Source organism: Heteronotia binoei, chromosome 9, assembly GCF_032191835.1.
Source record: "Heteronotia binoei isolate CCM8104 ecotype False Entrance Well chromosome 9, APGP_CSIRO_Hbin_v1, whole genome shotgun sequence".
Lineage (NCBI taxonomy): Eukaryota > Metazoa > Chordata > Lepidosauria > Squamata > Gekkonidae > Heteronotia > Heteronotia binoei.
The window spans coordinates 6,048,483-6,061,381 of NC_083231.1; the positions used below are offsets into that span (position 1 = coordinate 6,048,483).

Here is a 12,899-nt window from a genome sequence, read left to right on the forward strand (position 1 = left end):
GCCATTCATTGCTTAACCAGGAACCCACATATTCCCTATGGCTATACCATGATTTTGTATGGCTTGGGCAGGCCAGTTTCTATCCCGCTGCCCATCTGGGCTCTTGTACAATTATTGCCACCAAGGGTTTGTGAGGGGAGGATTTATTAAAAATTCTACAAGTCATGCCTAATTAGAGCTGAACAACAGCTGAGGAGAATGGAAGTGGAAAATTGCTAGCAGTTTTAGATATATTCTGCTTTCTTCAAAAACGTTCCAACCAATTGTTTATTTTAGAATTTAATTGTGAAATCTATTTGCCACCTTTATAGAGACCTGCTCAATGTGGCATATTAAATTTTATTGTGTACAATTAACATTTTGTGATTATAGTTTCCAACAACAAATTGGAGGAGCTGTTTAAGTTGAGAGAGTGGGGAAGTAATATATGCGAGCTAAGATCCCCTCCTAGGCTGTATCAGTACAAAATTTTACCAAGCATATATTATTGTAAATAGCAGCCTTCTCTTTGCTGACTTGATCAATGTTCAGATTCCACACACTGATCTTCTTAATTTACTTGCCTTATCAGTTGCTGAGGTGAGTTTTAACACATGGTAATAAGAATTTCCTGATTGGTCTTTGGTGTAGTAACAATCCCATGTACAAGAGAAAATCAGATTGGCCTGTTTTTTGAGGGCACTTCTTCATCTTTCCGTGTTTTGATCCCTGGTACAAATCATTCTGGATTTTGTGTAGCCTTTAGCAAAAATTCTTTGAGTCAGAGCTGGAGGTGGAGGTTAAGGTATACCTTAGCAAGGCAAGCTAGTTTTCATTGTTCTTCATAGTATGCATGCAGTCTCATCATATTGAGTGTAGAGTGTCATCTAATCCATTCTAGATTATGGGAATGGTATATATCGGGTTGCCAGCGGTAGCTCTCCAGATGTTTTTTGCCTACAACTCCCATCAGCCCCAGCCATTGGCCATGCTGGCTGGGGCTGATGGGAGTTGTAGGCAAAAAACATCTGGAGAGCTACCGTTGGCCACCCCTGGTATATATATATTGTGCCCTTTGGATACTGAAGCTGGAGTTTGTGAACAGTGATAATTTTTGCTACTGCATTTCAGTAATTTTGTGCCCGATAGACTTTGCCAGTAATGGGGTGGGAAATAGTCAAAATTACTGATTTTACTGGTCAAAATTCCAAAATCAAAACAAAATCTGACCAAAAACTGACAAATTACTGAACAATTTAACTTCAGCCAATTAAAGTAAAACTTGGACTTCATTAAAAATTATCTTTGTCTAGCCTCCACCATCGCCATAGCCAGCCATTGCACACTTTTTTATTTGGGAAAACCCCACTATTTTTATTAAGATAAGACAGGGTTTTCATTATTATACAAAATTTAAGGCCAAAAAAAATTTCCCTTTTAAAAATAATCACATACCGCAGATAACAAAACAACAAAGCCGTTTCAGGCTGTGATGTCATCAGTATGCTGTATCTGTTGATAGGTGGCTGGTTGCATATCGCTCCATCAGTTTTGGCTGAAAGGTTGGAGGCCATGGTGGGATGTCTAGGCTAGGTCAGGGTGGGACAAGTAGGAGGCCAGTTGCCTGACCTGGCATAGCTGGAAAAATGCCAGTCTGGCAACATTTGTGCTCTGGGCCTCCATTGATGAGGAGGCGTCCAGAATCACACCCAAACTCTTTGACAGGTACAAGTCCCTGAGAAGAATTTGTCTCTAACTTGTAGTTCAGAAACTGTCTCTTGAGTTCCCTAATATTGTTGTCATTGCTGATGAGTAATCAGTTATCCAGTATTCATGCATATGCATATATTTATAACTATATTGTGTTATGTGTTTATACATGTACATAAACCTGTTTATTCATGACTGTACTAACCCATGTATTACAATATCAGTATCCACTAACCCTCACATATATTCATTGTATTCTTTTAAAGTTTTATGTAGAGTAGCATTGGTAACAAAAGAGGCCACAGTGGAGGGTGAGCAAATGTGGGAAGCACTGACCTAATCTCATCTCATCTCCCTGGTAAAGGAAGACAAGTACCAACTAAAGATGTCTGTAAGCTGGAATGCGACCTTGGAGAGGAGTAACACTGGAGTCTGGGAACTAATTCAAAGACTTTTGAACGGGAAGGAAGAATGATGGGCCGTTAAATGTGCTTTCCATATCTGCTCACCCCGCCCTGACCTAGCCACAGTAATTCATGCAATGGTCACCTCCAGATTGGACTGCTGTAACTTGCTCTACATGGGCCTGCCCTTGAGACTGACCCAGAAATTCCATCTGGTACAGAATGCAGCGACATGGGTCCATACGGGGACCTAGCAAACAGCACACATTTTACCTGTGCTGTGTGAGCTGCACTGGGTGAGCACTGGATCAGGTTCAAGGTTTGGGTGTTTACCTTTAAGGTTCATAATTGTCTGGAACCACGTATCTTTGGGACCACCTCTCCTGGTATGTTCCCTAAAGGGCATTATGCTCAGCTGTTAAGAACCTGCTTGTGGTCCCTGGCCTGAGAGCTGTCCTCAAGTAGGGCTAGGGCTTTTAGTGCCCTGGCCCCAACTTGGTGGAACTCTCAGTTAAGGAACATCCATCCCCTGTGGTACTTGATGCAGTTCCACGGGGCATGTAGAGTAGAGATGTTCTGCCAGGTATTCAGTTGACGACAGCGACAGCATTCATCTGGCTGGTACCAAACCCACCCACCCCCCAAGATGGTAGCATAATTGGAAATTTTGCCATCCGAGCAAATTTCACTGATATTTTATTGGAATTGTGATGTTTTAACCTATATCATTGTTTGTTTATTGTTGTACACCACCCTGAGCCCTGTTTACAGGGAATGGGCTGTATAAAAATCAAATTTAAAAAATAATAAATAACAAAACATATTTAAATAATTCATAAAATAATCATGAGACTGAAACATAATTACTGTAGGATAAGACTTTACTTTTACTTTAGTTTTTTTGCTGAAAAAAGGTCATTAATGAACTCTTTTGTTTCGTAACTGTTTTCTGCACTGCATCCACAAGCATTTTTCCTTGTGCTCTTCTTTCACCCAAAATGCAGTAACAAAAACAAAAAAACACAAATTGAATTCACAAAAACAAAGAAATACTGACCTTACTGAATTTTTAAAAAAAAAAATTGGCAAATTAATGACTAAGATTGGGGGGAAAAGACATTTCCTGATTTTACTAACCATTTTCCTCACCTGCATGCAGTAATAGCAGACCTGCTCAGATATTTTTACTGGGTGAGTGATACCCCTGCAAGTAGCTACATTAGCAGCCTTGTCAAAGAATCTTTAAAATTTGTTGCACAAAAGACATAAAAATGAAGGGCTTTCTTCCATTCCTACCCTAAGATTATAGATGACCCTGGCAGATATCTTTAGTGGTGCATGCACACTGAGCTTTCATGCTGCCTGTGATCTTTTTGAGTTCTGTGGAAAATGAGATGCATTCTTGGATCCCATGTAAATACCTGACTGTCTCTTTCATAGGGTTGCCAGTTCTAGGCTGGGGAATACCTGGCGGCTTGGGAGCTGAGGAGGCCGGGGTTTGGGGAGGGAAGGGACTTCAGTGAGGTATAATGCCATACAGTCCTCCATAGTGGCCATTTTCTTAAGGTGAACTGACCTCTGTTGCCAGGAGTTCAGTTGTTATAGCCACTATCTGTAATAGCCACTCCCTGGAGATTTGTAAGATTTTGCCCAGAATCTATCACGAGGCATCTTAAGTAAATGCAAAAGGAGCTTTTAATGAAGACTCAGGTAACAAACACTTGTAGTATGTTCATTCAAGAATACTTTTTGCCAGACTGGCATAAAACAAAAGTTACAATCCATATATAGGTTATAGGTTAATGTAGGCCCATCATTTCTCCCGCCTAATGTTCTCCTGCTCAAAAGTCTTTGAATTAGTTCCCAGACTCTGGTGTTAATCTTCCCCAAGGCCACATTCCACCTTGCAGACATCTTTCCTTGGTACCTATCTTCTGTTACTAGGGAGATGAGATTAGGCCCTTGCTTCCTACATTGGCTTGCCCTCTACTGTGGCCTCTTTTGTTACCATTTCTTGTCAAGCATGCTATTTCTAAAGGTGGTTAGCAGACAAGCTAGATACAAAGCAGAACCCCCCTCTTACTTCCCCCCCTCCTGTTTTCTCCTTCTTACCAAAGGATGCATAATAAATCTCTCTGGAGCCAGGATGTTTTGAGTAACCTTGTGTTAATGGTGTAGAGTGCCTCTCCCCCAGATTCACGCAGCCAGGTCTTATCGGTTCTCAGAGAATGTGTGAGAAAGGGAGATGTTTTTATTAGCTGACATTCCTGAGTCATAAAAGAGGTACTAATGAGTAGCCTTTGAACCCTCAACTCAATTTGCTTCTTTATGTTGTTCTTTTGAAGTTATCTGTAACCTATCTGTTTGAAGTGTGCCTATAAGTTACTATTCAATGCTATGTACGTCATTACTTCCAAGGAGTCCATCCTTGGGCAAGCTATTGAGTTTTACAATAAAGCAACTTTTGATTAAAGAACCAAAGCTTGATTATTGAGAAATATCGATGCTTGACAGTTCTGTTTTCTGTAAACCTTAAAAGAATGCAGTGAATATATCTGAGGGCTAGTGAATACTGGTATTGTAATACATGGGTCAGTACAGTTGTAAATATATGTGCATGAATTGTTTTAGGAACACCTAAAACAATGAAAAGGTAAAGGTAGTCCCCAGTCGTTTTCGACTCTGGGGTGATGTTGCTTTCACAGCGTTTTCACGGCAGACTTTTTATGGCAGGGTTGGGGAACCTCCATCCCAAGGGCCGTATACGGCCCTCGAGGTCACTTGGTGTGGCTGTTGGGGATTGCTGGGCCGAACCAAGCCATGTGACAGCCTCCATGGGGCCTGGCTGGGCAGCAAGGATCATATTGTGCAGTAGCCTCCCCAGGGCCAGACAGAGATCACAGGACCCAGATGTACTGTGCAGCAGCCTTCCTGGGGCCTGCCTGGCCAGTCAGAATTGCTGCAGGGCCTGGAAAAGTTACTGTCACAGTTCAGTTTGCACTTGATTATCCCAGATAGTGTAGGCTAATATGCTAATGAGTGTGTGACGTAATATGCTAATATTAGGGGATGTGATCTAATATGCTACTGAGTTCCTGCTGGGGTTTTTTACCAAAAAGTGTTGGACCTGTGCATTTGCCTAGGGCGATGGGCCCTCTGTGTGTGTGTGTGCGCACCCAATTAGGCTCTCCCCACATGACTTCAAATAGAAAAACAATTATTTGCATTAATTTTGCTGGCCTGAATCATTTTCCCTCTGTGGAGCACTGTTTTTTAAGTTGATATTTTTTTATGGCCCGCGAATGATGTTATAAATATCCATATGGCCCTTGGTAGAAAAAAGGTTCCCCGCCCCTGTTTTACGGAGTGGTTTGTCATTGCCTTCCCCATTCATCTACACCCCACCCCCCCAGCAAGCTGGGTATTTATTTTACCAACCTCAGAAGGATGGAAGGCAGAGTCAACCTGGAGCTGGCTACCTGAACCGCTGGGATCAAACTCAGGTCGTGAGCAGAAAGCTCCGACTGCAGTACTGTAGCTTTACCACTCTGCGCCACGGGGCTCTTAAAGCAATACAGTTATGGATATATAAATATATGTTGGATAATTGACTCTTCATCTGTAAGCTCTTGGAGGATTGGCTACATTAGGGGTATGTGGCCTAATATGCAAAGGAGTTCCTGCTACCAAAAAAAAAGCCCTGAACCTAGAGCACCCTTAACAAGAGTTTGTCCAGCCACTACATAAAGACTGCCAGTGAGGGGGAGCTCATCACCTCCCTTGGTAGCTGATTCTACTGTTGAACAACTCTTACTATTCTTACAAGTTGGCAATCAAGCATTTTTCCAGAGATTGACGGCAGTATGTTCTTTAAAGTCCTCCCAAATTATAATTGTGTGTGTGTATGAGAGAGAGACTATTCCTGTCTGGATATTCTAACATATTGCAATTACATGTTGGCAGAATAGATGATAATCCATTCCTAAGCAAGATCTGTTGGAACTTTTCATGTAAACACATTAGTTCCTTGTTGGTCTTTATAGAGTTGTAGTTCTAATACTCAGGATTTGTTCTTTTCTAGGATCGAAACCGAATGTATGACAGTCTGAACATGCACTCGTTGGAAAATTCTCTTATTGATATAATGAGAGCTGAGCATGATCCTCTTAAAGGTATGTTAGTATGGAGCTCATTCTGTTTTGCTGTATTCTTGTTCTGGAAAAAAAAAAATCATGGGATATATCGAGTCAGTGCTGGACTTGAGCCACATTATATTATTGTTGTTGTTGTTGTTATTGATGATGCTTGATGAATCGCCCCATCCTGGCTCTAGGTGATGTACAACAAGGGGCAAAAATACATCAATCAGTAAGACCAATTAAATTCAAAAACAGATTGCAGAACCCAATGGTGTCATAATATAGTGTGTCATATTAAAGTGCTAGACAGATTTGCTTTTGATGTGCCTGAATGCGGCTTGTCTTCCTGTTTGTTGTGCACTTTGTCCCTCCTAGTCCTCCTTGTAGACAGGGTATGGCTGAATGCATCCTGGTTTGTGAAGCAGATTAGTCATTATGTCCAATTATAGGTGCCTGGGCAAACTAGAGTTTGTTCCTTCTCACAAACAGGAATTCTAAATCGCAGTTCATGTCGGTGAACAGCTGGCCTCTTACCTGAAGGTCAGCAGGGAGTCAGGGAACGTGGCCAGTGAGGAGCTGGGGGGGGCGCGAACTGCTTAGCAGTGAGATACCCAGCATCCCCTCAAGTGTAGGGGTGGTGACAGTGTTCCCACAGCCAGCAACAGTGACAGCAGCTGGCAGTGGCAAGGTAAGGAGCTTTTCAGCAGCATGGGGAAAGCCTTAGCAGAGCCTGGCTCACCCTAAGGATGCACCAGTCTCCAGCCTCATTTCTGTGGCTCTGAGGCAAAGGGTGGAGACAAGAGTGGGTGAGAGCTGGTCCATGGGGGGGGGGGATCAGGGCCTGATAGAGGGAGGATGGGATCATGGAATGGGAAGAACAAGGAAGTGGAGGAGTGAATGGTGGTCCATCCTCAAATTTGTAAATACACAAATAAGGTATAGCCAGTCAAACCAGAGAGGAAGCAGAGGGTGAAGTCATTTTTCTGCATGCAAGGGACAACTAGCTCTGAATTGCCTCCCTCCTGTTCTGAGGCTGGATTGGGGCAAGATGCAAGGGTAGAAGGCTGAGCAGAGGGGCAAGATAATTATAGTGTTAGTTTGAGTGACAGATACTTTTAACTGTATTTAAAAAAAAAAAACTAATGGACTATCAGCTGTTGATGTTCTAAAGACAAAGAATAATTCCTTACATTTCTGAAGGTCTTTCCAGTCTTCTTTTGATCAGTAGGAATTACGGGTGCAAGTTAATGTTAGTGCTTTTAGTTTGAAGTGAAACTTCAAATGCTGTGTGTGGGTTTTCAGCCATTTGAAATTTTCCGGTGTGACTGAGTTAAGCAACTATAAGATGTCCTCCTTTCCTTAGAGGAGAATGACCCTTCATGGTAAGTATCCAATGGTCGTCTTCATACTGAGAATGAAAAATAAGTCCTGAAGTAGTTAGCACTATTTCTGACTTTCTTGAAACAAAGAGGCCCTTTTATCCTCTTGGAGTTGATCCCAGAGCAGACTGCAGATCTTATGACCAAAGAATTGAGGTTAAGAAGTTCCTTTTTTGTTCCTTTCAACTTTAAGTTGGGTCAAGGGGGTAGTATTTGCTCATGGAGTGAAAAATTATCTGGTTTGCATCGACCAAGCAGAGTTCTAGATGTAGTTACATTTCAGTGTAGTTACTTTTTTGTCTCGTACCTTTCCTTCCTAAACTATGAATAGCTAAATTGTCTGTATATCTGTTCCTAGGTCGTTTGAATTATCCACATCCAGGGACTGACAATCTTCTAATGTTAAATGGTAAGAGGTAGTCTTTTAGCAGCTTTTAATTATATCCTGTTCAAGTTTCACATGTTTATTGCGACAATATACCGTTTCACTCAGAAAATCACAATTATCTTCCAGTTCTAAATAGTAGCAGTATTTTAAAGCCACATTGCATTTACTTTATTTCTGTCTTTCAGATATGCTTTCCTCTTCTGTTAATGTGTTTTCTCTAGGTAGTGCCTATTTAAAACTCAATGGCTTGTAGCAGGAAAAATGACAGATAATTCATTCAGGATATAAAATCTCAGATCTTGATTCTGTGGCCTTAGAAGAAATTAACCTGTTCTATAATGCTGTCTTCTCCTAAATCGTTTAACTGAGCTTTAGGCATATTTGAATTTATGCATAGAGAAGGATGCAGACCTCAACCCTCCAGAAATATGCACAACCAAATAAAAAATATCTAAATCTGTTATATCTAAACTGGTCAGCGAAGATGATGACCTAGCAGGCAGGTTTTTCTTTCTTTATTCGGGGCTGAGCTTTAGTAATAGTAGTGTGAATGGGCAGAGTGTGTGTTTGGTCATTCTCTTGCCACCTTAGGTTCAAGTGCTTTACCAGCCTCTTTTAAATATTGACAACTGCCCTGTATCTGTTGTGCTCAACTTCTTGTGCCGGTGAGCTGGAAAGGAAAACTTCACATGACCAATATGAATTCATATGAGGGCATATGGTGGGAGAAGGCTGGGGAAGGAGTCAGCTGGAATGGAGAGTTGGAAGTGGGGACTAAAAATAATGTTTGGCTGCCAGACCTACTCAAAAGCGCTTGTTCGTTGCAAATATTAATGCATGTTAGGGAATTTTCATCTGGTTTTTAAAATTCATTTGTGCTTTTATTTATTTTTAAGTCTACGTGTGATTTTTTTTCAAATGGGATTCAAAGTAGTTTACATCGTTAAAGGAAGTTAAAAATCTTTCACAAAGAGTTTAACTCATTTACCGCATCGTAATTACTGACCCCCCACTAGAAAAGCTTATAATTCATGCAGTGCATTTAAAATGCTGATGATTGAAAATTTTCTCCTGTAGCGATATATACCAGCATAATAAACATTTTATAAGTCAGATATTTTTTAAAAAATTAAGTCTGAAGCACTGAGATACTGGAGTTAAGACATTAGAGAAGAATAGCAGATGTGTTCAGCTAAGATTTTTTTTTTAAATGCTGCTTGATGGCAAAGATCACATAGCCTTTAAACATTATAATTTTAAACTATATTGTGGATGTTTTGATTTTGCAATACCCACCACACTTGATATACATACAAGGCTAAGGAGTATTTAGTGAGTACCATTGACCCTGTTTTTGTCCTTGTAAAATGGTGACTGCTTGCAGTGACCTAAATATAGAAACAGACAAGTATAGAGCTGCTGTTCTGTTGCAGACAAATATCTGCAGTGTTCCCTTTTTGACTGAAGTCTGAGAGCAAGTAGAACCATTTTCCCATCTTGTTCATGATGCAGAAATGCATGTAAATATTCGTAAAAGAAACTTAACCGAATACAGTGCGCAGGTGTTTCTGATCAAATTTACATTATTGCCCTCTGAATGTGGCTTCATTTCTTGTTTCTTCAACATCTTTGAATTCATTCTTTGAGACACTCAGCTCATAAGAAATATGGTATTAAACTAGGAATAAGGCCCTTTGTGAAGAAAAATTACTATGGATTCTAGAAAGAGGCTCTGGGTGAATGCCTCCCCTCTCTTGCTGTCTTCTCACCCACCAGGTGAAGGCATTCACTCCCCCCCCCCTCAAGGGGAGCTGATCTCTGCCATCTGGAGAGCAGTTGTGATTCTGAGTGATCTTCAGCCCTCATTTGGAGATTGGCAACAGTGGTTTCCCAGGAGGAAATGGCATTGTACCTGTCTGAGGTCCCATCCCTCCTCAGGCCCCACTATCTCCAGGCTCCACCCCTTAAATCTCCAGGATTTCCTAACCTGGAGTTGCCAACCATATCTCCTTTCCTTTATTTGCCCCTCTGACTTCAGCTTTCCATCACCTTCCCTCTCCCTGCAGCCTCTACATAGGAAAAGGACAGTCTTTCTCCACAGTGGGGGGGGGGGCAGGGAAACCAAAGCAGCTTACATCATTTTCTCTCCCCTTGATTTGCACAACAACCCTGTGAGGGTAGGTTAGGCTGAAAGTCTGTGACTAGTCCGAAATCACTCGACAGCAAGAATTTGTGTCTGGCAGACCCCACTCTGAAGCCCTAACTCCCATGTCCTCCACCACAGAATCTCCAAGAATTTCCCACCAACCTGGAACGGGCAGACTGGCCCCAGTGAGTTCTCTGTCGGAGGCCTTTAGTGATACCTTACAGACCAACAATCTCTCTCTAATAATGTTGGTCTTAAGCACAGGAGTGCAATCTCTGTCTCTCTCTCTGTCTTGCTGTCCATTGGTCCCTCCCTCCCTTTATCTGATGTGCTGCCAGGGGACACCATCCCTTCCCCCTCCCAATCTCTGGCTGTTTCCCTTCCAGAGTAGGAGAGGGAGGAGCTCTCAGCCAATCAAGAGAAGGCTTTTTCTGGCTCTTTGCCTCCTCCCTCAGCCAATCGAGGGAAGGGGTTTCTTACTTTCTGCTGCAAAGCAGCGCAACAGGCAGCTCAACCAATGGGAGAGTAGGGAGAGCCAGCAACAGCCAGAATCAAGGTTGGTTGCCTTTCCCTGACAGAACCAGCTTGGCTGGCTAGCAAAATCCACTCAGGTGGGAGAGAGGAGCAGACTCAGCCAACAGCATGCAAGCTCTCTTGATTGATAGTTTTATGGGCCAAAGGTTGATGCAGCACTATCAGAGGGAGCTCAGTTTTGCCAAGCCGAAACAACTTTTATATAGACAGGATGGCTATAGAATGGGATTTACCAGTCACTGTGTCAAAGAACATGATGGTAGTTGGCTTTGCAACCACATGCCTAAATAGTGCAGGCAAACAGCACAATGGGTGCTTTCACACATGCTAAATAACAGACTTTCAGTTCACTTTGTAACTGGGTTTTACTGTGTGAAATGGCAAAATTCACTTGCAAACAGTCACTGAAGTGGATTGAAATTTTGTTGTGGGCAGAGAAGAAATAAAACTGCTTGGATGGAGGGAAAGGAACCATTTTTGGCTGATTTCATCTGGAGGAAGGAGTTCTCACCCCTGGCCTGCATCTCAATGGCTCCCATTGTTGCAGGGAACAGACAAAGGGCTGTCTGGTCAAAGACTTCAAGGTAATGGGAAGCTTTCAGAATGCTGAAATGTCTAAGCTTTAAGAGCATACCTTATTACAAAGCCAATGAATAACTTTGACAGCTGTTCAGACTTCACAGCAATATGATTTCCAATTTTGGAATTTTTACAAGAATATACTGAGACAACGAAAGTAATAGATGTTTTACATTTATGGCAGACATTGGTTAATACTGTATTAATATTTAAGCACTGTAAACACAATAGTTTAAAGTATAGCCTTTATATGGAAAAAAAGAGAGCACACTTTAGAATAAGACCAGCTAGGGCAAGGGTGTCAAACTTGCAACCTGGGGGCTGAATCAGGCTCCTGGAGGGCTCCTATCAGGCCCCTAAGCAACTGACTCTTGTGAGCTTCCTTCTCTCTCTCCTGCTTCCTTCTGCATCTCAGCTTGCTTTGCAAGGCTTCCTCAATCACACAGGAGCTACAGAGCAAAACCTCTATTTTCTCCATTGGTTGAGGCTTCTCTGCCTCCTGGTCCCCTGGGGTGGGGGGAGAGAAAGAGCCAGAGCTTCCTTTGCCCAGTTCTGTGGATCCCATATGAGAAATACAAAGAAAATGCCTTTAAGACCAACAAGTGCTAATGTTTAAAGCATGCTTTATTTTAAGTTTCAAAAAACCCTTTAATCATGTTTGTCTGTGTCCTTTTAAAAGTTTATATCTCTGCTATATAATCATAAATAGGTCCACACATGGCCCAGCCCAACACAGCCTGGCCGGACAAGGTCTCATTTATGTCCGAACTGGCCCTCATAACAAATTAGTTTGACACCCCTGAGCTGGGGCTTGTTTAGAGTTGAGGGCTGAAGGACTGCATCTTTGCACCTTTTCTTTGTATTCCTTGCTAAAGTCTGTTGCTGTGCAGTGAGGACATTTTCCTTTTAATGAATTATTTACTGTTCTGAATCCTTTACAGTTCTGAAGTATTTATTCAGCTTAGCAGTCCCGAAGTACGTATGAGCAATTATGCTTGCAAGATTAAATGCATTCCCTTCTTTGGTTTCTAAAGGCCACTCATTGGACATACCATTCTTAAATAGATATTGTAGCTGTGGTACAGGAGCTGTTGGATCTGTGAGACTTGTTTTATTTGATTGTTCCTGGGTAATAAGGCAAGACAGAAATGATTTAAACCTTTGACACAACTGTCAAGCCGATGGATTCAAGAATGAGTCAAAGTTGATACTAAGTTCCCATTTATTGATAACCGGTACTCTGGCGCAAGCCTCTAGCTTGCTAAGAATGAAACCAATACAGTGATACATGGGTTTTAAGGTACACTTCAAAACATTCCTACGGGGGGGGGGGGGGGGTTTACAGGAGGAAACATTCACACACAACTACTAGATACTTCCTGCTCTTGAATTTTTATGCAAGGCTTCCTCCCACCTCAGGCCCTGAGAAGGTGCCGGCTAGTTCCTTCACCCCAGTTACAAATCAAAATAAGAAAAGGGGGGAAGGGGAGCAACTAAGGTAGAACATTAGTAGCAGTGGATCCCTTAAGATTTTAACAGGGCCTATTGCTTAGGCCATGATCCCCCAGTCTCAAGTCGTTATTAGTCGATCTTGACATACACAACAGTGGACCAGGTTCTCAATAGACATCCTAATTTTGT

The 12,899-nt window shown here is 42.0% G+C and overlaps 1 protein-coding gene across 2 annotated transcripts in view; it reads left to right on the forward strand.

Annotated features, from left to right (window-relative positions):
* CPEB2 (cytoplasmic polyadenylation element binding protein 2) overlaps positions 1-12,899 on the forward strand; it is a 73,360-nt gene that overhangs the window by 22,858 nt on the left and 37,603 nt on the right. For both annotated transcript variants that reach the window (XM_060246180.1, XM_060246181.1), the window contains 2 exons: positions 6,175-6,265; positions 7,970-8,020. In XM_060246180.1, coding sequence (XP_060102163.1) covers positions 6,175-6,265; positions 7,970-8,020 — 142 coding nt within the window. The remainder of the gene's footprint in view (positions 1-6,174; positions 6,266-7,969; positions 8,021-12,899) is intronic.